Source organism: Cynocephalus volans, chromosome 15 (assembly GCF_027409185.1).
Source record: "Cynocephalus volans isolate mCynVol1 chromosome 15, mCynVol1.pri, whole genome shotgun sequence".
NCBI classification, from domain to species: domain Eukaryota; kingdom Metazoa; phylum Chordata; class Mammalia; order Dermoptera; family Cynocephalidae; genus Cynocephalus; species Cynocephalus volans.
The window spans coordinates 12,589,273-12,615,788 of record NC_084474.1 but is presented as its reverse complement, the minus strand read 5'-3'; the positions used below and the strand labels follow the sequence as shown (position 1 = coordinate 12,615,788).

The window sequence follows — 26,516 nt, the reverse complement described above, 5'->3', positions numbered from 1 at the left end:
TTATCCAGTTTCACCAATTATATTTATATATATTAGAGTACTTCAAAAAGTTCATGGAAAGTTCACTGGTATTATCTTTTAATTCCATTTTTCCATGAACTTTTTGAAGTACCCTCATATATGTATATGTGTGTTTATATACACACATGAACTAATTTTATTTTGAACCAAATAAGTGATTTGCAGACATTCTTCCCCTTAGGCTGCCAAATACATCAATGTGTATTTTCTAAGAACAAAGAGGTTTTCTTACCTATAACCAGTACAGCTGTCTATATCAGGAAATTAACATTTTTTAAAAACTGTATTTATTAATATTATTTTTTTACATTCTGAGACGTTGTGGAGCAGATCGGGGGAGGGGGAGATGGGAAGGGGGAAGGAAATAGGGTGGGAGGAGTAGGAAGTGGGGGTGTTGGTTGACGTCCATGGCAACCCCCTCATTCCGGCAGGGAAGACCAGGGGCCTCTGGCTGTGGCTCAGTGGTCGTCACTGGGCTGGGTTGCAGATGTCGGCAGGGTGTGGCTGAAGCCCCCAACCTTCCCCCACCCCTGGTTTGGGAGCCCAGAGGGCTTCTGGTCCTTCTAGGTTTTATAGGTGTTCTTTGGTGGTGTTAGACCTATACTAGGTAATATCAGACTTTGTCTCTTTTCTGTAGGTATTTTGTTTTTTCTTTCAGTTCTGTGTTGGATTATTCACTGTTCCCACCACTAAACCTCTGCACTGGAACTAATCTGTTGTCCTTTGCTTACTTCTAAAATGGGGGAACTTCCTGTGGGGACCAGCACTTGAGCCCTGTAGTTGAGCTAAATTGTTGCTTTGCTGCTGATTCCCTGGGGAAGCCTTTTTATGCACCGCAGGTTTTAAATGTTGACCTTGTATGTCCTTTGGATCTTGTGAGGTCCAGTACACCTGTGTTGTTTGGAAGCTCTGGTCTGGGCCTGAGACTTTTCAGCAAACTGCACACTGTGCAGATCTGTATTCCTGACCAGTCTCCACTGAGTGGTCCTGCACTGATTGGGGGCAGATCAGTTGTCCATGCTGTGCCACAGTGTTCCCCAGGGAGGCCCATCTCCCCCATCCACCATACTCCAAACACTTCCCATAGGATGGGCTGTGCTCCAGTCCTTTGTGATGACTCGTACGCCTCTGAGTGGCTCCTTTTTTCAGTTGTCTGTGGCTCTTCGCTGCTATGTGGGTCCACCAGAACCCTGTTAGTGGTTTTGATGGCTTGGGGGCCACCAAGGCTCTCTTCTCCCCCACTGCCTCCAAGCAATTTCATAGGAAGGGCACAGCAGTGGCTTTTGTCATTTCTTGCTCTGTGCACTCACCAGCTCAAGCCTTGAAGTGGCTGGGGCTCAAAATGGTGGGATTGATCCTTTCTTCCTCTCATCGTGGCTTCTCCTGCCTTCATGAACTCCATGGGTCTCTCCTTCTCTTCCCCTGAGTTCTAGCGGCCCAGCTTGGCTGTTGTTGCTTTTTAATAGTTGTAAATTGGTTTATTTATGGGAGTGAGTGACACTGGGGACTGTCTATTCCGCCATCTTGATAGCCACCTTCAAGAAATTAACATTGATACAGTACTTTTTTCTAATCTAGAGACCTTATTTGTATTTCAGCATTTGTCCCAGTAATGTATTTTATTGCAGAGGAAAATGATTTTTCCAAAATATTCAGAACACATATCGCATATAGTTATCATATTTGCTTAGTTTCCTTTAATCTGCAATAGTTCCACAGTCTGTCATTTGTCTTTTCATGACCTTGATATTTTTGAAAAGTACAGGCCATATTTATGAATTTTTTAACATGCTTTCAATTGGGTTACATTTAGAATCACTGGTTTAATGCCTTGAACATATATAAAAGTATAGACAAATATTTTAAATAGATATTGAAGGAAGACTAAAGTTCTTTGTATGTTTTTATCACTTTTAAGTACTTGAAGTTTAGGCCTAAGAGCCTATCCGCAAAAGCATAGAATTTCTGGGTATGAAGTCTGATAAAGTCCCTAGTATCTATCCACACACACATACACACACAAAGAAATAAAAGAGGATTGGAAAAAGAAGTCTGAGGTGTAATCTAAAGGAATATATAAGGTTAGATCTAAGCTTGTAGGTGAACAGGGTTTTACATTTTGGGTGCAAGAACTTAAGGAGATGGTGCTTAAATGCTTAGAAAAGAGGCACCAGAGTGTAAGAGGTGGGTCCAGCAATACTGAAGCTAGTGAGGAAAAGGCTCCATTAGTCCACCTGAGTAATTCGCAGTGGTTGGGCTAGGTATTTAGCTGCAGGCATAGAAAAGCAAAAGCATTTAAATAAAGTATTTGAGAAGTGGAATCTTTTTTTGTTTTCTTTTGTTTTTTTGTTTGGTGCCTGGCTGGTAAGGGGATTCGAACCCTCCACCTTTGTGTTATTAACATAACTCTAACCAACTAAGCTAACCAGCCAGTTCTGAGCGGTAGAATCTTTTAACATTGGGTTGTTCATTTATCTATCACTGACAGGTGCTGTATTACATACTGAAAATAAAAAGAGGAATAAATCCTGGATTTTGCTCTTGAGAAAACTCAGTCTGGTAGAGAAGGTCATCATATACAAACCTGTGTGTAGACAATACTTTGGGAATACAGGGGAAAATGAGAGAAGGTTTCAGGAAGGAACTGACTAAAGTCAGAAGGTACAAATGACTACCTTGAGAGCTGAAGGCCTTGGCCACACCCCCACCCTGACACCTGCAACCAGCCCAGCGATGACTACTGAGCCACTGCAGGAAACACCCCAGGCTCCCAAACTGGGGTGGTGGGTGGGTGAGGGTTTTCAGCCATACCCCTCTGACATCTGCACCCAGCCCAGCAATGATCAAGCCACCACTGGAAGCCCCTGGGTCTCCTATGCAGGAACAAGGGAGGGCCACAGGCCTCAACCCTGCCCTTCCCCCTTTCCCCTCTCACCCTATTTCCTTCCCCTTTCCCTTCTCCTCCTCCCCCCCAGTTGCTCTGCAACCACATCATAGAATGTTTTTTAAAAAAAGTAATATTAATAAATAAACTTAAAAAAAATAAAGACAGATAAAAATAACTATTCATGGCCCCACCACCCCAAGACAATTATCAATAATATTTTTATTTCTTTAAGTATAGTTTTTTTTATCCTGATTCCTTTACTTAACTTTCTACACTAGCTTTAAAAATTTTTGCAAACATCATTTGGTTGGGAAAGGGGAGATCATAATTAACATTTTTTTAAGTTAGGCTTATTGAAATGGTGACTTGTCAAATATATATCTACATGAGACTTAATTTTTACATCTCCATAAGTCCTTTTGAAGTAAATTAACAAATCGGAACAAAAACAAACAAACAAAAATGACCACCTTGCCCATGTGACCTGTTCATGAAGTTTATCAATGGTTATGTTTTGAAGAGAAGGCAAGATATATAGCGAATGCAGAAAGTTAGATCAATGGAGGATGAATGATTTAATTAGTCTTTGAAAAGGTTTATGGCAAATATCCTTACTGTGATAAAACTTAATTGAAACCCGTCAGAAGAGTATTTTGGAAAGAACCTACTTTGATGAAAATCCAATGTAAGAAGTTAATCAGAAGCAATTGAAATGAATAGGTCATCTGGAAAATTATTAAACTGTCCTGATGTCCAGATTGGGTTGATGTTTTTGGGGAGAAACACAGGGACCTTTTTATATTCTCACAACTCACTTCTCAGTGTACATGGCTTTTATTTTGAAGAGGGTGCTTGTCTCATTGGAACCTCATTGTCTAATTGGAGCAGGATTTTTCAAACTTTTTTTTTCTCCATCTAGTTTTGGTCAAGAGCTGTCATATTCTCTGGTCCTATACCCAGATAGGACCAAGATCTTTGCTTTCCTCAAACCAAGGTCCTTGCTTTTCTTATGTTATAACAAGCTGTAACAGGGCCGAGTCCGTGGTGCACTTGGGAGAGTGCGGCGCTGGGAGCGTGGCGACGCTCCTGCTGCGGGTTCGGATCCTATATAGGAATGGCCGGTGCACTCACTGGCTGAGTGCTGGTCACGAAAAAGACAAAAAAATTAAAAAATAAATAAATAAATAACAAGCTGTAACGCATATTTTTTCTATTAAAAATGCTGTTTAATGTCTAAAAGGAGATAAGATAAACTGTTTAGTCCGTTAAAAAGAGACATGAGACTTGTCTCTTACCTTACTATATTTACTATATTTACCTTACTATATATTACTCTTACCTTACTATATTTAAAATTTTTTAACTTCTTTTTAATCTTTATTCAGGCAAAAAAATTTTTTTCTCATGTCAGAGTCACTGAAATACTATCTCACTTATTTAGGCCAAAACATTTTGTTTTTAGAGAGTGATAGTCATGTTACTTTAAGACGGTTTTTCCTGATTTCTTTTTGGTGTGTATGTGTTCATGTCTGTGTATTTTAGTAGCTCCAGTGGCAACATAAGCAGCAGAAAGGATGAAACAAATGCTCGAGATACTTATGTTTCATCTTTTCCTCGGGCACCAAGCACTTCTGATTCGGTGCGGTTAAAGTGTAGGGAGATGCTTGCTGCAGCTCTCCGAACAGGAGGTAAGTTTAGTGTACGCTGTTTTATTTCTCAGTCCTTTGATTACCACCCCCCCACCCCCCACTGCCATCTCCACCTCCATATTGCTGTTTTACAAGTGTTCCATTGATAGCTGCTTACCACTGCTTAGCTCAGGGAGAAGTTGTTGCTAGTAGGGGTCCCTGAAGTGAAAGAGGAATAGGAATATTGGAGCATCTGTTTTTTACTACCAAGAAATAGATTCCTTCTAATATTATGGATGTTTCGTAGTGATTCATAACAATTTAGGGCTGGCTGGTTAGCTCAGTTGGTTAGAGCACGGTGTTATAACACCCAGGTCAAAGATTTGGATCCCTGTATAGGCCAGCCTCCAAAAACCAAAACAACATAGTAATTTAAACTTTTTTTCTCACAAATCTTTTGTTCCCCAGCATTTAATCTGCAAACTAATTACTCTGCCCCCAGATTGAGAGTTAACAATACTGAATGGTTAAATGTTAGTATAACATATGGTATGTAAATTTTATATTTATAATTCCATTTTCTACTTTTTTTAAAGTAGAAAATCCATCTTGATGTATATATGGGAGCTTAATTTAATTTGAAGGTATCCAATCTTAATATGTATTTAAAGTTTCATATATGGGAATATTTATTGTCTTATACAAATTCATCCTTTTTCTTTTCAATTTTTCTGAATCATAGCTAGTTTGACTTATTTTTCTCCTTACTCCGCCCTTTCTACTTTGATTCCCTTACTGTCTCTTATATATATTTTTTCTTTTTTTCTTCCTAGTTTCTATTTCCTTCTATCCTTTTGAATATTTGTATAGGAATCTTCTGAGTGTGTCCATGTATGTGATTGGCAGATGAAATGAATGGTTTCTTTGCCTTGAAGCCTGAGTCACAGGAGACAAGACAGTTCTTTCTATAACTTTCTCTACTCTCTACTGGAGCAACCAGAATTTATGGAGTTATGAAGTGAGAAATTGCCTGCTAGATCAATTACTTCCCCACTCCTGAGGGATAAGGAGTCATCAATGCAGGAGCACTATGGATATTAGGTGAATCCCAGAAGAGTCTAGTGGGTAGTAAAGAGACCAGATCCTTATGAAACTAAACTAAAAGGATTCTTTATATAAGGCAAATGGGGTTGACGAAATAGGAATGCAGTTTAAGTACCCTGTATTGGAATTTTCTTTTATTATGTTTCAATAACTTGACAATTCTTTTTGCCTGTTTTTAGATGACTACATTGCTATTGGAGCTGATGAGGAAGAATTAGGATCTCAAATTGAGGAAGATATCCTTTGTGTGTATATTCATAATTGTTTTAAGTAATCTGTAGGTAATTTTTTCTTCTGGTATAGAATTCGAAGTTTTATTCTTCAGCTTCTGTCTTGATTGTATTGTTTTGATTGGAAAGGAGAGAGGCATCCATGCCACTTTTTTCCTCTTGTTCTTCTTGCCATTCAAAAGTAAAGCACATACTGTTGATGGCATTTTAATTTTTCTGCCTTGCAAAATGAGAATGTAGCATCCTAATTGAAGCTGTACAAAAGGGTGTGGAAAAGACATACATGTAGATATGAAAATTTATCAGTTGTGGAGACCTCAGCAGAGTACAGACAGTCCCCGGAGCTTGTTATCTCATGGTTCATTATCCTGGAGGGAAGTGTGTTCATGCTGGGCACCATGGAGAGGGTTCTGGGGGAGGGGTCCTGCTGTGGGTAGGGGAGCGGGGAACATCTAGATGACAACGTGACATTGGACTGTCCTGGTTGAGGAAATGGCCTTGTTAAGAAGGGAGCTCGTTCTGGGCCCAGCCACTGTTGTGTTCTGTTCCTCTGTGGAGAAGAAGAACCTGCTAAGCTAGCTTCCTGCTAAGCTGGGGGAGGAGATGAGCCTCCAGAGCCACCATAAATGGTATCTTCTCAGAAGGCCCAAGGGAACTGTGTGGCCATTGAGACTTTTAAGATCCTTAGAGAATTCAGATTTGGGCAAGTTAAAGCTTGTGTAAGTTCAAGCTCCTTTTCAAAAATTTGCTCACTTGGATTGAATACTTGGGTTACTTTTTGAAACCCTGTTTATTTTACATGCTGCTGGCACTAAACATTAAAAAAGCATTACTCAATCACAGTGTAAAAGTACTATCATTGTTATTTGCCATTTGCAGATCAAGGAATCAGATAGAAACTTTTTTAACTTTATCTAAATTGTAAACAGTTTTGGTGAACTGCTTAGAAATTTCAGGAATTCCTATTTTGGCAGAGTAGAAAAAATGCTTTTACCTTTATAATTTAACCTTTTTTCCTTAATGACCTAGTACCTATATATCAAGAAATAAGGAATACAGACATGAAATACAAAAATAGAGTACGAAGTAGAATATCAAATCTTAAAGATGCGAAGAATCCAAATTTAAGGAAAAATGTACTGTGTGGCAATATTCCTCCTGACTTATTTGCTAGAATGACAGCGGAGGTGAGTATTCCTGAATATAAGGTTTCTGTGATGTGATTCCAAGATGACAAGTGTAAAGCCTATTTGAATCATAAGTATTATATAAATACTGTGTATATAATAAATCACTATTAGCTATTCTGATATATTTATATATGTAAAACAGACAAATACATCAGGTGATTGAATTTATTGGTATCAATATTTTGCCCCTGCTAGGCTCTTTAGGTGATTACATTAAATTATGGTCTGACAACAAAACTATTTTACTTTTTATGAATTCATGTAAAATGAAAGAGTTGAATCTCTGATTGCAAATACACTTTATATTCTCTAAGCTTTTTTTCATGGCTAAACACTGTAAAATTGGTTGTGTCTTAATTGATTATTGCTTAAGTTTATGTAGGGAATGATGGAAAAAAATGAAATTCATAGCTTGTTATTTATAGATATAGCTATTCAAAGACAATGCTGTAGTGTGTCTACAGTCTCACTATTTTATTAAGCATCCTAAAGAATGAATTTGTCCTTCTATATAGCTGATAAAAATTGCTATATTTAAAAAATTCTTTTCTTAAAAACCTCATTGAAGTAACTTAAAGCTTTCACAAAGTAGATAACATAGTGTAATGAGATCCTGTATACCCATCACCCAAACTTCAAGTATTTTCAAGAATTTGTCAACCTTTTCCTCTATCACTTTTTTATTTTTCCTTCTTTTCCCCTGAATTCTTTTCTTTTCTTTTTTTGGCGGCTGGGGGGCATGGGGATCTGAACCCTTGACCTTGCTGTCATAACACCACTTTAACCAGCTGAGCTAACCGGCCAGCCATCTGAATTATTTTCAAGCAAATAGATATTGTATCCTTCTACCTCTATATACTTGGGAGGTATCTTTAAAAATACAGTATTTTTTTTACATACCTTCATTGTCATCACCACGTCCTATGAAGCTAACAGTATTCCTTGGTATTACCCTAATGTCTAGTTCATATTCACACTTTCCTGATTGTACATTTTTTATCAGGATCCAAAGTTTACACATTATTTTTAGTTCAGTTTCTTAAGGTTTTATATATTTTTAAAAAGTCTAAAAATCTCTTCTGCTCCTCACACCACCACCTCCCTCATTTTTTTCCCTTCATGACATTGACCCATTGATGAAATCGACTTATTTCTTCTGTATCCCGATGTGAATTTGTCCATTTTTTCCTCATGATGTTATTTAGTTTTTCTTTCCTCTATTTTTTTGTAACTGGAAGCTATTTCTGTAGGCTTGATTACATTCAAGTTCAACTTTTTTCTGCATAAATACTGCATAAGTGATACTTTTTACTTGAGTTTTGTCACATCAGGAGGCACATAATGTCTTGTTGCTCTACTCTTAGCATGCGGAGATTTGCCAGCGGGTTTGGGTAGTAATGGTCTGATTCCTCCATTGTAAAGTTCTTCATTAACCTTTCATCTGATGGGTTCATCCACTGATGATCCTTGCCTGAATTGTTTATTTCATTAGCAGCTGAAAAAGTGATTCCTAAAATGCTGTCATTCCTTTCCCATTTATTAGCTAGATTTTTTTGGTGAAGAAACACTTTTCCTTATAATCTTGGGTTGTTGGCTACCTGTTGATTTGGATAGGAAAGGAAGAGTAAATGTGTAGTTCTCTCCCGTTAGTCATCAGATATCAATGAGGAATTGGTGCCCTAGTTAATGCCTGTGGTGACTTCTGTTTTTTTTGCATGTGGGTGCCCTCTCAAGTACTGTCATGGACTTGTGGCATTTTATTTATCCTGTGGGGATTGGTTCTTTACAGTACCGTAATTTATTTTGATGACTGAAGAAATTGTCCTGTCTTTAAATAATAGGAGTTGCTCTATGTTGGCTCCTGTGTGCATTTGACTGGACAGCAGTAGTCTTTGGTAGCTTCTGTGCTTTCTGGCATAAGAAGATTGACCCTGGATCCTGTGCATTTCTTGCCTCAAAACTGGAATAAGACATTCCTCCAAAGGCCCCTGTTTCTTTGTGGGTGGGGAATGGTATTTAGAGACCAAAGTCTGGATACTACACATGCACATTGCTACAGGTTTACATTGTTTATAGCCTTTAAAAAGTACTTAAATCGAGTTTTCACATACAAACTTACAAATATTTAAAGAAATCTTAAAATGAAGCAAACTCTTATAAGTCCTCTGAGGAACAATATTAATTTTACGCTTTTAGAACTTTAAAAGTTGATTTTGGTTCTGTTATTGTAAGTATATTGAACATAAAAGCATTCAGGACCTATATTGAAGTTGTCTCTAATTGAGTTGGTATTGCTACCTCCTTAATAGGAAATGGCTAGTGATGAGCTCAAAGAGATGAGGAAAAACTTGACCAAAGAAGCCATCAGAGAGCATCAGATGGCCAAGACGGGTGGAACGCAGACTGACTTGTTCACATGTGGCAAATGTAAAAAGAAGAATTGCACTTACACACAGGTTTGTGATTGTTTATAGATTCTTTTCTTATTAAGAATGCTGGACTGACCAATGCTGATAACACCAGGGTCAAGGGTTCAAATCCCTGTACTGGCCAGCTGCTAAAAAAAAAAGAAAGCTTGCAACTCCTGTTTAAAAACAAATAGCTAGGGTAATTACCAGTAATTTGATATTTTTTAAGAGCAGCTGTGATTTCTTAAGTGCGCTTTCTTAATACTAACCAATTCCAACTAATTGAAAATAATTTGATGTATTCATACTTTCATGGTAAAGTTACTATGAAAGCTGTGTAAATTAAATAAAATATATAAAATATAAGATTTAATAAAATGGCCACGTTTTTTTCTAAGAGTTCATAATCAGTTGATTACTGGTTACTGTGTAAACAGGCCATAATTATTTTTATTTTGCAGGGCTATATAATTTAAGGAAAATTCTTTAGTTTGCTTCACACGTAGTGTGTGGGTGCTTTAAATTTAACTGGCTTCCAGGTAGCTTATTCCTTTATGTAACATATTGATGATCTTTACCTTCCTATATAATGTGGCTAGCTTTTTTATTCTTGAACGGCTGAAAAGAATCACATTAGAGTTATTTTGGTTGTATGTGAAAATGGTTTTTATCACTGTCTTAATTTTATTTGTCAAATAGGTTTTTTGTGCTATATAATCTACTGAACTTAAAGAATGATTTATTACTGTTTCAGGTAACAGGTTTAGAATTTTCTCACTGACAGAATTAAGCACTTAAAAAAAATAACATTACTAAACTCTAAGTTGTGGAAAAGGACCTTATTTTTTAAAAAAATTTTGTGGTAGTAACATTCTCAAGGTTAAAAATTCTAAAGGTACAGAAGATTGTGAGTGGAAACTTTCCCTTCTGCTTTTGCTTGTAGCCACCCTGTTCCCCTCCCTGGAGAAAACCAGGGTTACTAGTTGGTTGTGTAGCTTTCTACATATTTTATGTGTATACATGCAAATACCAGAATGTTTTTGTTTTCCTGTTTTCTAAATACATGTGGTAGAATATTATGTGAGCTTTTGCTTCTTTTTTGTTTTTTACAGGCACCTAATACTCCATTTTCAGATATACTTTATTTAACCAGTCTAAAGCTCTTTACCTTTTTGAAGTCTTTCATTTAATCACAGTTGTATATCTGACATTTCAGTGTTTTATTTTGTAGAAGTTTTACTACATCATGATAGCTACTAAAATGTATCAACAATACGATGGACATGGTCTCAGGAAATTCTGAGTTTGAATTGCTCTATTTTCTTTTAGTCAGATAGAAAAATCTCAGGAATAAAAACTCTGCCCTAAAAATGCTACATAATTTTAGCTAGAAGGCAAAGATAAAAAAAGGAAAAAAATGCCACATAGTGGGAAGTATATAGTATAAATAGAAAGGTATTTAAAATTTGAAGCTCCTTTAAAACAAAGTGATAGATATATTTACATAATTAGATTTTAAACAGCTAAGATAAAAAACATAAATATCAAGTTTGTTTCTTTTAACAGAAAGAACCGGTCTAGAGGTGAAATTAGTATGATTTTCTTAGAATCAAAAAATGTTGTCTTTAGACAGAAAACTTACAGAGTTTTTGTGAAAATAACACATAAAAGAATTAAGTGTAAATCTTGTATGTACCCACCAGACCATTAAAGTTTTTTGCAGAGAGCAAAAGTTTCTTCATATCACTTTCAGGGCCCCATATATGAGTATTAAGTATATGTAAAGTATAGAAGAAGGATTTTTTTCAAGCCATTTTTATTTGAAGGCCTTAAATAAGCAGAATCCTGCCATCTTGAGAATGGCACTTCTTTATTTTCCTTTGGGCTTTCTAGTTACAAGTCATAGTGATAGTTTACAGGTATCAGAAGCTTCTGATCTTTGAAGTGGTGATAAACTGGGATTTCATCATCTTATGCGAATTGTAAATATACCTTATTCAAAATGCAACACTGTTAGTGCTTAGGTTCTTTCCATAACTTTATTAAACTTAAGAATAACTTTTAACTTTAATAGTGTCTTGTTATCTTTGTTCAGGAACGTATAGTTTAAAGAAATAACTTTTCTGTCTTTGAGACCTTTGGTTCCAATAATTCTCTTCAGTGGAGGACTTAGAAATCTATAAACTTTGTATAGATAAAAATTGTAAAAATCATATTAGCTTTTGTTTTCTTGTGGAGTTCTTTTTAATTTTTAAAAAAATTTTTAGTTGTGGTAGTATATACCTAACTAAAAATTCACTGTCTTAGCTATTTTTAAGTGTATAGTGCAGTAGTAGAATATTCACAGTGTTGTGCATCCAATCTCAAGACAGAACATTTTTTCTCTTGCAAAACTGAACATTATGTAAATGGAATCATACAGTATTTATTTGTCTTTTTGTGACTGGCTTATTTCACTTAGCATAATGTCCTCAGAGTTCACCCATGTAACATGTGTCGGAATTCCCTTCCTTTTTAATGCTCAATAGTATTCCATTGTTTGTATGTACCACCTGTTGTTTATCCATTCATCCACTGGTGGACACTGTGGTTGCTTCCACCTTTTGACTACTGTGAATAGTGCTACTGTGAACTTGGGTGTGCAGATACCTCTTTGACACTGCTTCATTTCTTTTGATTATGTACCTAGCAGTGGAGTTACAGGATCATATGGTCATATTAGCTTTTTTTTACAGCAGTAAAATAAATAGTACTTTCTTAGAGAAAATTTGGAAAATACAGAGAAATATGAACAAGAAATGTAAAATCATCCATTAATTTGCCATTCAGAGAAAACAATTATCAATATTTTGGTGTCTGCAATATTTTGTGAAGTTTTTTCTGCATATAGTTGGAACTAAATACTATAAAACTATTTTATATACTTCTTTTCACTTAGCTACTATAATGTAAGCATTTCCCTCTTGTTTAAAAAAACCCCTCTGTAAACATCTTAATAGCTGCAATAATATTCCATCACATGGATATACTCTACCTTATTTCATTATTTCCCTTTTGGATATTTGAGTTGTTCCTAGTGTTTGTGCTGATATAAAATTATACTCTTCAAACATCTTTGTGTGCAGTTCTTTGTGTTTCTAATTACCATCTTATAGTAGATCCGATATCAAGTTCCTAGTTACGGAGAGGTATTTAAGGCTCTTACCTTCCTTGCTGCCTGGCTTTTAGAAAGGTTGTGCCAGTTATATTTGTCAGAATGGAGTATTCTTTATTTTTACATTTTTGCTAATTTGTAAGAGAATATTGACATATATTTAAACTTATACATGTATTTCTGTTTCTTATAGATGAATGTTTTTTATAAACATTTATAAAAAGTATAATTTAACATGTCACTTTAGAGGATTTTTCTACTTTTTGAGATAAATTAAACATGAAAGACCAACGGAAGGATTTAGAAAAATGAAGTTTGGAAATGTGTGCTCTTTTGACATTGTTTAGCTTATTTGAATGTGTTTCAGGCTCTTATACATTTTATTATTGTACTGTTGTCATGATTTATCTTTATGTAGAACGTTCTTATTTAGGTTGGATTTTTTTTATAGTACTGCAAAAAGTAATCTAAACATTTTCACTTGATTTTGCTGCAGGTACAAACCCGTAGTGCTGATGAACCAATGACAACATTTGTTGTCTGTAATGAATGTGGAAATCGATGGAAGGTATGACATCCTCTTGGATTCATATATACTCATTTATAATAGAATAATTTCTTCCGGTCTTTTCATAAGTCTGTCTAGATATGTAAATATATCTGTATGTGCTCATACTATCCAGTACTCTGGAAGTCCCTGACTAACTACTTGTAATGGAATGTACTGTTTTGTACCCTGCTAGAGATGAAGAGTGTTAATTTGATTTTACCACCTTCATATGTTTTTGGTGCAGGAATAGCAGGAGTGAATCTTAAGTGTTTAGTTACTGTGTCACAATCCTGTATATACTACACTCATTGAATTGTTTTGACTCTTGTTCTTTCAGAACATCTGTACATGTTTTTTACTTAATAGATTTTGATTCTGGAAAAATTTCTTTACCTTTTTGAAAACAAGCCTGAAGATTTTAGTGTTTAATTTAGGAATTATAGATGAGCACTGTCATGGTTTGGTAGGCTTTTAGTAAGCCTTCATATTGCCTGTGTGCTCTTGAATTAGCCTCACACAGGCAAGCTTATGTTATTTAAATGACTCATTCTTGGGTGACTTATGTTACTGAACTGTAATTTTCTCATGTATTAATGTAAATAACTACATTGCAGGTTGTGATGAGTAGAGATAATATACTTAAAGTGCCTGATAATTGTTGGTGTTGCAGAAATGCTGGCTCTTTTTATTAGTTTTTGTGAAGTTTTTTCAAGATTCTTTTTTTTCTTCCAGTTTTACTTACATAGATTTTCCACTTTAGTGCTTATTTTGAATTATTCATGTAGTTTAAAGCATTTTCTGTAAATCAGAAGTGAATTGGAAGCCAGATAAATGTCTTCCACAAATATGGTTTGGGACTTTGGCCCTAGACACTATTTATGGGGCTGGGGCCAGTATCTGTTTCATTACATGCAAAGATTTAGTTCTGAGCTAGGAAGGTTACTGGTAATTGAGAGAGTCTTCATGGTTTGAAACAGTGTCTCCTACCCTTCTGAGTTGGCAGAAGTTTTTTACATTGGTCTAAGAGTGGGACATTCACCTCCCCCCCGCCCCCATCCTGTTGAGCAAATTTGGCTTTTCCAGGTAGCTTTCTTAGATTTGTTTTGGATGATGGATTATTTTTATTATTATGAGCGTGTAAAGTGTAGTTTGTTTTGAATGCAGACAGCTTATAGCACAGGTTCTGACAAACTCCCTATTGGATTTAAGAAATTTCAATTTAATGTAGAAAGCTGATGCCTGAGGTAGCATATTCTAGAAGGTGAAATTTAGAATTGTTAATATTTTTAACCTTAAAGGGTTAAGAAGAGAAATAATTTTAAAAATGCTAAGAATGTTTTATACTTGTTTCTTATATATTCCTACTAATTCTAAGTTGAGAAAGTCAGAACACTTAAGATAGATGACTATTATGTTGAAAACTGCCCTTTTTTTTTTAAGCAATATAAGGTGTATGCTGTATATACCTCATTGTTCTTATATAAAGGTCTCATAAAATATTTCTTCTTTTTTTGACAGTTCTGTTGAGTTGGAAGAATTGGCAAAATGTCTGGACCATTAACAAAATGGATTTTGTAATTAGCTTTATAACTAGGCCAAGCAACTAGTTTTCCTGCAAATCAGATTTTTAAAGCAACATACATCCCTTGGATTAGTCTTTGTTTTTGACCTTCAATTTTTCCCTTAAACGCCTTCTATAGTTTCAGATCAATAGGGAGAACATATAATAATTGTATAATAGTTTCAGGACTTTTTTTTTCATTTTTATAAGTAAGTTGGTACTAAATTTTTATCTATTAAACTTTGGGCAATTTTTTTTTTCTTCTTTAAGGAAAATGTTCCTTAACTTTTTATAGTCTGAAACATACACAGTAGAAATTCTGTTATTTCTGTTAATACATAAATGGAAATTACATCTTTTTCCATATTGGCATGTACCTACAGATATTAAAGGAGGAGAAAAGGTAATTTAATTTTAGGTTTACCAAATATGGTGTGTATTCAAAAAATACTTGACCAGCTTGTCTAAATTGTACATAATATTTGAACTAGTATATGAATTTGATTTTATTATGTTCAGAAGCCTGAGATAATTAGATATCATTTTACATCTGTAACTAACAGTAATCATTATTTTTCGTAATTTCTTATACGTGTGTTTTACTTGTTCTTAATAGATTTTACTTTTGGAAACATGACTTTGTTGAAATCAGTTTGGTTTTGTTGTTTATTTACCCATTTGACTTTGTAGTGTATTTTAGTCTTGCAGAAGACTGTTGTAGTTTTAGTAGGCTTTTCATAAATCCCCGCACAGGCAAAGAATGAAAGCTTCTCATGAATTTTTTCCCTCATAGAAAGAAATACTGGGAAGAAAATGCTAGTGTCTTAGATAGAGTAGTTATTGTAAACAATTCATGACTTGATTTTGATTTGGAAATCTGTACTGACCAAGGATTAAGCTTAAGGATTGTATAAATCATTAAAGCTGTGGTCTTTCCATATGGAGATTGATAGAAAATATTTTTGTCTTGAGTCTTATTTGCTGTTGAATGAAGTTGTTGAACAAACTGAATATATGAGGTATAGTAAGTGGGTCTTACTATTGAAACATGCTAGCCAGTTATACAGTAACTGGAAGGAAATGTTATCAAATTATAGATCTTACAATTAACTTTCATTTTTTGTTTAAGTGTGTACAATTTGTTCTGTTAGGAATTTAAAAAATGGTTTTCACATAGGGTACAACTTGCTCTAGCACATCTTAAAGGCTGCTAGTGCAAAGTCTAAATTTTATTGTGCTGCTCTGCATTCTGTCAGACAACTGTAGAATGACCTCAGTACATGTTTTGCATTTGCCTTTGCTCCCCTTTTTCCTATTTCTTATTGCACATCATTTTGATGTGATACAGAAAACAACATTTAAATGTTCATGTTGAGAATTGGCCCACCGGTCCCAACCCACCTCTACTTTGTCAGTTCACAGTTGAAATTTTTGTTTTATCATTTCAAAAATAAAGTACATTTTTGAACGAATGAGTTTAAGCATAACAAAATTAAAGTAATGTCACTTTTAAATTAAGTGATCCATTTTAAAATTTGTAATTCAATAAAGTTTTTTGTTGTTGTTAAATATGTATCACATTTTGTCATTTTATTAGGACATTGAAGCTTGCTTTACCTTTTGTTTAAAAAGTCTCCCTTCTCCCCCTCCAACTACTAAGGTTTTTTGGTACAGTTTTAATTAAGTGGAGCCTTGTTTTAAGTAAAAATTAGTATTGAGCAGCAGTACAGAGCACGTTTTTTGGGTTTTTTTTTTTTTTTTTCTTTTCCTGGATCTCTGGTGATGGATGAAGCAGTGGTTCTGAGTAGACATGTGAATGCATCCCATATATGCACCTAACATAATGTGAGAGACTAAACAGTGGGTTTTTCTATTGAAACATGCTAGCTAGTAATACAGTAACTGGAAAGAGATATTATCAAGGGTAATATTTTATTGTAATATTTACTTCCAGGGTAAAGTAACTGTTTAATGAACATACAGAGGAATTAAATTAGAAAAAGGAAGTGGCCAATAGTGAAGAACCATCCTGGAAAAGCACAAAGTAACAACCTTGGTTTTCTTGCTTACCTGAGTGGTGAAGAGTGTTAGTTTCTAAATCTTGCTAAGCCATAGGCAAAATTTATATACACCCAAACATCTAAATCTATATGTACTTTACAAATGAACATGTTTAAAGTATTAACAAGACAGCAAAAGAAGTAACAGTCTATGCTTTGAAATTTTATATCTACAAAATGATTGTCCTTAAAAATCAAAGAGTAATTTGGAGATTTGAACTGACTTCTCAAAAACTACAGTTAGAGTGTGATTTAAAAAATTTTAATTTAACAATTATTCCCAACCCTTTCCCTCCATTTAGCTGTAGAAAATTAGCCATTCAAGAGGAATTGAATATCCCTTTGGTAAAAGTGGATGTGGATAATCACTTACAAGGAATTACTAGTGAAAGCCGCATGTCAAGAAGTAAGCCAAGTACCAACCTTAAAGATACTAATTCAGAAGGAATAGAACAGAGTTACTGACAAATTCCTAGGTAGTAATGGAAGAGTTATGTTGAAGAATGTTTAAGTAAATTAAAGTCAGTCAAAAGTAGTAAGAGAAGTATTTGGAAAAAAAATCTCATGACCATGGCTATGTTAGATAAGCAATAGCTATACTTCAATGAAGGTGGAGTCTAAGTTCTTGTGGGAAATTTGTTCACTGCTGTATCTTACTGCACCTGGAAAAATGCTCATGAAATATGAGTAGTTTTTCTTGGTTATATTTGTGTCAGTGCTTTACCTTTCTTGGCTGTATAGGAGCTAGGATGTAAAGAATGTTCCACAGGTTGAGGACCTGTGGAGGTACGATGGATAACTACTGGTTAGTAATGTTTTAGACTTCAATTTTATGGTAAGAAATGTAATGCACCAGAGTCTTGGGAGATCCCTTTTGGTGTTTTAATTATGCAAAGTGATGCAACTGTTTTATTATTAATTGAGATTTTTTTTCCCCAAGTAAACCTGTATACTCTTGTGCTTGTCCAACTGGAGGATGGAAAATAAAAGCACAGATAACTACCTCAAATGATTTACTGTGTTCTGGTTACTCTCCCTGGATGCTATATAAAGACAGGTTTTTTTTTTTTTTTTTGCCTAATGTCCATGACTGCAAAGATAAGAACACATTTCATATGTGATATGCCATACAGTCTGGTTAAGTTAGCCCAAGTGTTTTCATAATTGGATGAATGAACTCCTTTAATGAAATTGGGTGCATTCAGGATGGTATGATTGTAGGCTGATTTGCTTTGAAATAAAAGTTATTTGTGTAATAATGCTAATGTGAAAATACAGCTGATATAAAGAAAGCAAAAACTGTGAGAGCACTGGAGTTTAGAATGGCATAGTTCTAGCTTTTATCTGTTTGGCACTAGCTCCCACTTTTCTGATTTATTTAGAGGATACCTTCTCCCTTCCATTTGACATGGGTGAGTCTCATTCACAGTGTCCCACCCACCCCCACTCTTCCTTGAGATTACTATATGAACAATGATAGCTAAGCCACCATGAGCTGCTTCTGGGGCTCCCTGCCTTATTTTGCCTGCTACATGCAGAGACCTTTCATGTGATGAAGCTGAGGGGAATTGAAATGGAGAGCCCTGATAATATTGGACATCTGGATCCAGTCATGGGGAAGCTGGAACTACTGTGAACTTCCCACTTATGAAAGCAAATCAATTACCTTTGTGCAAGCTAGTTTGAGGTAGGTTTCTGTCACAAGCAACTGAAAAAAAAATCTTAAATTGTTTTTGATGAGTATTTGAGTTAAATAAAAGAACTTATATCCCACCATCAAAAGCTATGAGAGCACTTCTAAGATATCTAATTAATCTGGAGAAGCAAAAGAGATCTGGAGAAACATTAAAGATTCTATTAAAGTTACGGGTCAATATCAGGCTGATTTATTTCAGGATTGTTTTGTTTATCTGTCCATTAAAAGAAATTTAATTGTAGAAAGAATAAATAACATGAAATCTACCCACTTAAATTTCCAAGTGTACAGTATGGTACTGTTAACTATAAGCATAGTGTTGTATAGCAGATCTCCAGAACTTATTTATCTTGCATGACTGAAACTTTATACCCATTGAACAACAGCAACTCATTTCCCCTCCATCCAGCTCCTGGCAACCACCATTTGTACTCTGCATCTATGAGTTTGACTACATTAGATACCTTCTATAATGGAATCATGCAGTATTTGTCCTTCTGTGACTGGCTTATTTCACTTAGCATAATGTCCTCCAGGTTCATCCATCATCCTCATCCATCAATCTTGTCACATATGGCAGGATTTCTTTCTCTTTTTATGGCTGAATAATATTACACTATATATATACACACACACACACACACACACACACACACACACACACACACACACACCACATTTTCTTTATTTGTCCACTGGTGGACATTTAGATTGTTTCAACATCTTGGCGATTGTGATTTTGCAGCAGTAAACCGGAATGTGTATTTCTCTTTGAGATCCTGATTTCAGTTCTTTCAGAACTATGTGGAATAGAAGTGGCAAGAATGGGCATCCTTGCCGTTTTCCTGATCTTAGAGGAAAAGCTTTTGGTTTTTCGCTGTTGAATATGATGTTAGCTGTGTGCTTTTCATATATGGTCTTTATTATGTTGAGATCATTTTTTTTCTTTTATTTCTAGTTTGCTGTTTTTTTTAATCGTGAAAGGATGTTGAATTTTGTCAAATTCTTTTTTTTCTGCATCTGTTGAGATCACGTGATTTTTATTCTTCATTCTATTAATGTGCTGTATCACATTGATTTTCTTATATTGAACCATCCTTGCACCCCAGGGATGAATCCCACTTGATCATGGTATGTGATTCTTTTAATGTGCTGTTGAATTAGGCTTGCTAGTATTTTGTTGAGGTTTTCTGCATCTACATTTCATCAGAGATATTAGCCTATAGTTTTCTTTTCTTGTAGTGTCTTTTGCTGACTTTGGTATGAGGGTAATTCTGGTCTTATGAAATAAGTTTGGAAATACTTTCTTCTCTTCAATTTTCTTGGAAAAGTTTAAGAAAGATAGGTGTTAATTCTTCTTCAAGTGTTTGGTGGAATTCACCAGTGAAGCCATCTGGACCTGGGCTTTTTTTTTTTTTTTTTTCTGATGGGAGACATTATTACTGATTCAATCTCTTTACTATTGGTCTTTTCAGCTGGAACTGAAAACTACTGTGGAAGTTGGAATTTCTTTTTTCTTTTCTTTTTTTTTCTTAATCTAGGATTTATTAATTTTGTTGATCTTTAAAAAAAACCTCTTAGTTTCATTGATTTTTCTATTTTCTATTTTATTGCTGCTTTAATCTTTATTATTTCCTTCTTTTTGATAACTTTTGGCTTGGTTTGTTCTTCTAGTTTCTTAAGGTGTAGAGTTAGGTTGAGATTTTTCTTCTTTTTTTTAACATAGGCATTTAATTGCTGTAAACTTCCCTGTTCTGCTTTTGCTGCATTCCGTAAGTTTTGGATGTTATGTTTTCATTTGTGTCAAGACATTTTCTAGTTTCCCTTTTGATTTCTTCTTTGACCCATTGGTTGTTTTAAGAATGTGTTATTTAATTTCCACATATTTGTGACTTTTTCAGTTTTCCTTCTTTTATTGATTTCTAGTTTCAGTTCATTTTGGTTGGAAAAGATGCTTGGTATTGTCAAAAGACAAAATTACAACAAAGTTAGTTTAAAGATCTTAATTGACTTTATTTGCAACTCTAGAATTGGGCAACAATTCATTCTGTAAAGTAGAATAAGTTTCCAATGATCTGAGCAGAAGACATTGGTTTTATGGAGAGAAGGGTTGAAGAAAGCAGAGACAGAGGGTTGGTTGTTTTAAAGTTACTTTCCTTATAATAGGGAAATAGAACAATAGGTAAATAACTAATTGGTTAACATCAGTTTACTTCAGGTTACTTTTTTAGTTGTAAAGATTAAAACATGGAACTTTGTTATGCTGATTGAAGATTGAAACTATCCTGTTTGGGGAATTGGCTGTTCTCTGTCTCTCCTGATTTCTGGGAAGGTCACTTAACAGTGTAGTTTCAGTTTGAAGACTTGGAACTTTAGCAGGGGTGACTCCATTTTGATATTTATTCTGGTCCATTGGAGCCTAGTGCAGGAGCTTAGTCCAGAACAATGACCTCCTATAATTTTTATTTAATAGTATGCTTTCAACCTTCTTAAATTTTTTAAGATTTGTTTTGTGGCCTCACATGTGATCTGTCCTGGAGAATGTTCCATATGCTTGAGAAGAATACATATTCTGCTGCTGTTGGGTGGAATGTTCTGTATATGTCTGTTATGTCTATTTGGTCTAGAGTGTTGTTCAAGGCCTGTGTTTCATTTTTAATTTTCTGTCTAGATGATCGATACGTTATTGAAAGTACAGTATTAAAGTCTCCTATTATCGGATTGCTGTCTGTTTTTCCCTTCAGCTCTGTCAGTGTTTACTGTATATATTTAGGTGCTCTGATGTTGGGTATATACATATTTATAATTGTTATGTCTTCCTCATAAATTGGCTCTTTAATCATTATATAATGTCCTTCGTCTCTTCTGACATTGTTTGACTTAAAGTCTGATATAAGTATGGCCATCATTTGCATAGAATCTTTTTCGATCCTTTCACTTTCAGCCTGTGTGTGTCCTTAAATCTAAAGTGAGTCTCTTGTAGACAGCATATAGTTGGATCTTTTCCTTTTTTTTTTTTTTTTAGTCAATTCAGACACTCCATCTTTTGAGTGAGGAGTTTAATTCATTTACACTTAAAGTGATTATTAATAGTATAGGACTTACTATTGCCATTTTTTCATTGTTTTCTGTCTTATAGTTTTATTTCTCTTTTCTTATCTTGCTGTCTTTGTGTTTCATTGATTTTTTTTCTTTTTTTATGGCAACATGCTTTGATTCCTTTCTTATTCTTTTGTGTATCTTCTGTAGGTAATTTTTTTGTGGTTACCATGGGCCTTACATAAATGTCCCGTCCGCCCCCAGCCTTAAAATGGTGGTCCTAACCCTCTTTTTTAATTTTTGGGGTCAAAACATGTCCATGAGACCATATACCAGCTAATTCTGTTCACATCAAAAATTTTATATTTAAGTAGATAATTATTTTTAAAATTCACATGTTCCATTCTTAGGCTAATCAAGTTTAGCTCCTAGGTTTTGTCATAGTTAATATTTTGAGTATTTGTCTTTCTAGTATATTCCTCTGGGACAGTTAATTTAAATGGATACACCATAATGTCAAGACCACAATTTCGGGCCGGCCCGTGGCTCACTCGGGAGAATGCGGTGCTGATAACACCAAGGCCACGGGTTCGGATCCTATATAGGGATGGCCGGTTAGCTCACTGGCTGAGTGTGGTGCTGACAACACCAAGCCAAGGGTTAAGATCCCCTTACCAGTCATCTTTAAAAAAAAAAAAAAAAAAAAAAAAACACAATTTCATCCCCCATGGTTAAGGTAGCATTACTCAGGAAAAACCCTATTTGGTGACTGCTGTACTTTATCTAGATTAGACAATTCAGCATTGAAGTTTTTGATTACACACGTCAGGAAAAAATGCTTAGGTGGTTTGGCTCCATGTTCTCTAATAGAAAAACCCCTCTGTTTAATTTGCACAAGGTAGTGGCATCATCTTTATATATGCAGGCTGATTTTTTATAAATGTTTATTTTGTTGCATTAAGTTCAAAAAGGAAAACAATGTGGCTGCCTGGGCCTTCACATTCCTGCAGAGTGGATTTATTCAAGGCTATTCTTACTACCTCCTCCCCAAATTGGTTTTTATTACCTTCCTCTTTTATGTTAGAATCATGACCTAGAAGAAATGTTCTTCCTGGCTGTGTGATTTTCTCTCTTTTACATTTGTGTGTTAGTGTATATACATGCAGGGCTAGGAATCTGGCATTGCATAGTGGGCTTATGATCTTCTCAGATTCAAATCTAATTCTACCACTTCCTAGCTACGAGACTTTGAGCTAGGTATTAGGCCTTATCTGTAAGTTGGAATACTGTCCTACCCTATAGGGTTGTGGGTTAGGACTAAACAGTAATGTGTGAAGCACTTAGAATAATGCCTAGCACAGTCAATGAGGGGAAGTTTTTTGGAATGGCCATTATCAATACTATAAATGGAAACACATTATACATATTTGCTATGGGTTAAATGTGTCCCCCAGACATCCAGGCAAGCAATGGAGCCAGCTGAGATGCCCAGGGGTCCTGAGACAGGGGCCAAGGGCCTTAGCCACATCCCTGCCCCACATCCAGGCAATCAACAGAGCCAGCGAGACACCTGGGGATTCTGAGACAGGGGCCAAGAGCCCAGACCACACCCCTGCCCAAATCTAGGCAAGCAACAGAACCAGCCAAGATGCCTAGGAGTCCTGTGATGGGAACCGAGGGCCGGACACACCCCTACCTGCAACCAGATTTTAGAATATAATTATTAGCCACATGTGTTTCTTTGGGTTATGTGACTCACCTGCTCATGTCCTTCACCAAATTTCTGCTTAGATTTTTTTCTAATTCATTTTTAAGAGTTCTTTTTGCAATTAAAAAAAAAAAAACAATCATAATAGTACATTGAACTTTCAGAAGGAAGGAACAGAACTGTGGTTACTACAGGCAGGAAAGAGGAGGGGAGGGGAAATAAGAAATAGGTTAATAGGCACAAAACAGGAAAAATGAGTTCTATTGATGTACATTTGAGCTAGGCATCTATAATTAACATTAATGTACTACCTGTTATCAAATGACTAAAAGGAGGAGATTGAATATTCTCAACACAAAAATATTTTGTTTTATAATGATAAATATGCTAATTATCCTGACTTGATCATCACATATTGTACATAGGTATTGATATTCCACTGTATACTCCAGAAATACATAATCAATTATATTTCAATAAACTAATAAATGTGCTCCCAAAACTTCATGTATTGGAAATTAAATCTCCATTGTAACAGTGTTAAAAGGGTGGGAAGTCCTATTATGGTAATTGAAAAATGTGGGCCTTTAAGAGGTGATTCGATTGTGAGGATTGTACCCTCGTGAATGGATCAATCCACTGATGGTTTAATGGGTGGTCATGGGTGTGGTATGATGGCTTTATAAAGAGAGCTAGTGAAAAGCTTAGCTCTCTGTAGCTCAACTCATTCTCTCACCAAGTGCCGTCCTGCATTGCTATAGAAGGCCCTCACCATAGGTGTTCCCTGGACTTAGGACCTCCCCCCTTCAAAACTGTAAGAAATAAATTTCATTTCTTTATACATTCCCCAGTTTCAGGTATTCAGTTACATGCAACAGAAACAGATTAATACAATATTCTACAACGTGCTTTTTTCTTTTTTTATTTTATTTTTTATTTATATTTTTTAATTTATCAATATACAATGTAGTTGATTTTCGTGTCCCTTTACCGATTCTTTCTTTCCCTCTCTCCATCTCCCCCTCTTAATGTCATATCTGTTCACTTATCTTAACAAATTCAAGGAATTATTGTGATTGTTGTGTCTTTTTTTCCCTCTATTTGTTTGTATATTTATTTTTATTAGCTCACACGTATAAGAGAGAATATGTGGTATTTCTCTTTCTGTGCCTGGCTTATGTCACTTAATATAATTTTCTCTAAGTCCATCCATGTTGCTGCAAATGGTAGTATTTCATTCTTTTTTACAGCAGAGTAGTATTACATTGTGTAGATATACCACATTTTCCTTATCCATTCATCCAGTGATGGGCATTGAGGCTGGTTCCAACTCTTGGCTATTGTAAATAGTGGTGCAATAAACATGGGAGTGCAGGTATCCCTTCGACATGATGATTTCCATTCCTCTGGGTGTACACTCAGCAGTGGAATAGCTGGGTCATATGGTAGATCTATCTGTAATTGTTGTAGGAACCTTCATAGCATTACCCATAAAGGCTGCACCATTTTGCAGTCCCACCAACAGTGAAGGAGGATTCCTTTTTCTCCATGTCTTTGTCAGCATTTATCATTCTCAGTCTTTTGGATATTAGCCATCCTGACTGGAGTGAGGTGGTATCTCAAAGTGGTCTTGATTTGCATTTCCTGAATGCCGAGTGATGTTGAGCATTTTTTCATGTGTCTGTACAACTTGCTTTTTTCATTTAACAGTTTGTCTTAGAACTCTTTACCTGCCAGCCCATATAGATATATCACATTCATTTTAACTATAGAGTTGTCTATAGGTATATACCATTCCATTTTTAACTATTCCTCAATGGGTAGCTTTAGTTACCATAAACAGTGCTTTGTAATGAGTACTCTTATGCATATATCTGTTTACAGTTGATGTTTTGGTAGGATAAGTTCCTTTTTAAAATTGAATTTTTTTTTTTTTTAAACTGTAGGATAGATTCTTAGATGTGTAATTGTTCAGCTAGTGGATAGATACATTAAAAATGACAGATATTGCCAGATTACATTCCAAAAAGTCATACTACTAGTTTACCCACTTGACAACATGGTATAAGGGCCCATTTTCTGACAACGTTGCTAATAGTGGATACTCTCAACCCTTTTGAGTTTTGCAAATCTAAGGGGAAATATTAATCACTATCATCTCATTGTTTTAATTTGTGTTCATAAAGATTATTTTTTAAAAAAATTTATTCATCTTTTCTTGTTATTAATCAGTTGATTTGTTTTGTTCATTATCTTTTATTGTGCCTTTTGTCATTTGTCATTAATTTGTAGGCACTCCTAATACATTTTGCATAGTAATCTTTAGTCTTTTTTATAGCCTGAAGTTTACATTTTAATTCTTTTCATTGTATAGAATTTTAAAATTTTTGGATATAATCAAATCTATCAGTATCTTCTTTTATGGTTTCTGAATTTTATGTCTTGCTTAGGAAAACCTTTTTCATCTGAAGTTATAAAAATATCACATATTTTCTTCCAATATTCTTATAAGTGTTCTTATTAAAAAAACTTTTATATCTTTAAATCATTTGAAATTTGTCTTTATGTGTACATTTTTACAAATGGAAAACCAACCACCCCAACAAAATCAGTTTGTAAAATTTTAATTAAAAGCAAAAACCTTTGAATTGCATTGAATTTATGGGATACTTTGGAGATGGCTTTGGAATTCATTCATATACAAAGACACACTGGATTGGGATTTACCCACTGCATTAGTCCATAGTAGCTATGCTGAGTTCTGCAGTCATGCAGGCAGTGATGACAAATGACACATTGTGAAACAATTTTGAAATGGAATTTTTACTTCATAGGAAATTTCTATATAGTTTATAAACATTTTTTGAATACTGCTGTAAGCTGGATAGTATATATGAAATGATGGATAAAATGTATTTTCAATGCTATTTGAGTTCACAGTCTAAGGGAACGACAGGTATGTGAACATAATTCATAATAACTCAGATGATAAGTATTATTGCAGCATGTTCCTGGGACACTAAAGAATAGCCCCAACTACACAGCATGTTGGCTATGACTTGGGAGGTCAGGTAAGGCTTCTTGGAGGTGTAATGTGTGAGGTAAATGTTAAAGGAATGGCAGGAGTTAGCCGAGTGGAGGGTGGCACTTTAGAGAGTGCAGGTAAGGGGTAACAGAAACTATGACTCAAGTCCTCATGAGCAGTCATGAAGGTCTGAGTGGCATATGTGCCTTTTCTACATATAATATGTTCTGGAATCTGAAATGTCTTAAGTGGGGC

At 35.1% G+C, this 26,516-nt stretch overlaps 1 protein-coding gene across 5 annotated transcripts in view; it reads left to right on the top strand.

The window, feature by feature from the left end:
• Nucleotides 1-16,302, top strand: part of TCEA1 (transcription elongation factor A1) — a 41,164-nt gene extending 24,862 nt beyond the window's left edge. For 3 of the 5 annotated variants that reach the window (XM_063079341.1, XM_063079339.1, XM_063079336.1), the window contains 6 exons: nt 4,451-4,596; nt 5,820-5,876; nt 6,903-7,057; nt 9,370-9,516; nt 13,119-13,190; nt 14,691-16,302. In XM_063079341.1, coding sequence (XP_062935411.1) covers nt 4,451-4,596; nt 5,820-5,876; nt 6,903-7,057; nt 9,370-9,516; nt 13,119-13,190; nt 14,691-14,699 — 586 coding nt within the window. In that variant the 3' untranslated portion in view covers nt 14,700-16,302. The remainder of the gene's footprint in view (nt 1-4,450; nt 4,597-5,819; nt 5,877-6,902; nt 7,058-9,369; nt 9,517-13,118; nt 13,191-14,690) is intronic. The other 2 variants (XM_063079340.1, XM_063079337.1) reach the window with 1 other exon arrangement.
• The last annotated feature ends 10,214 nt before the right edge of the window (nt 16,303-26,516 follow it).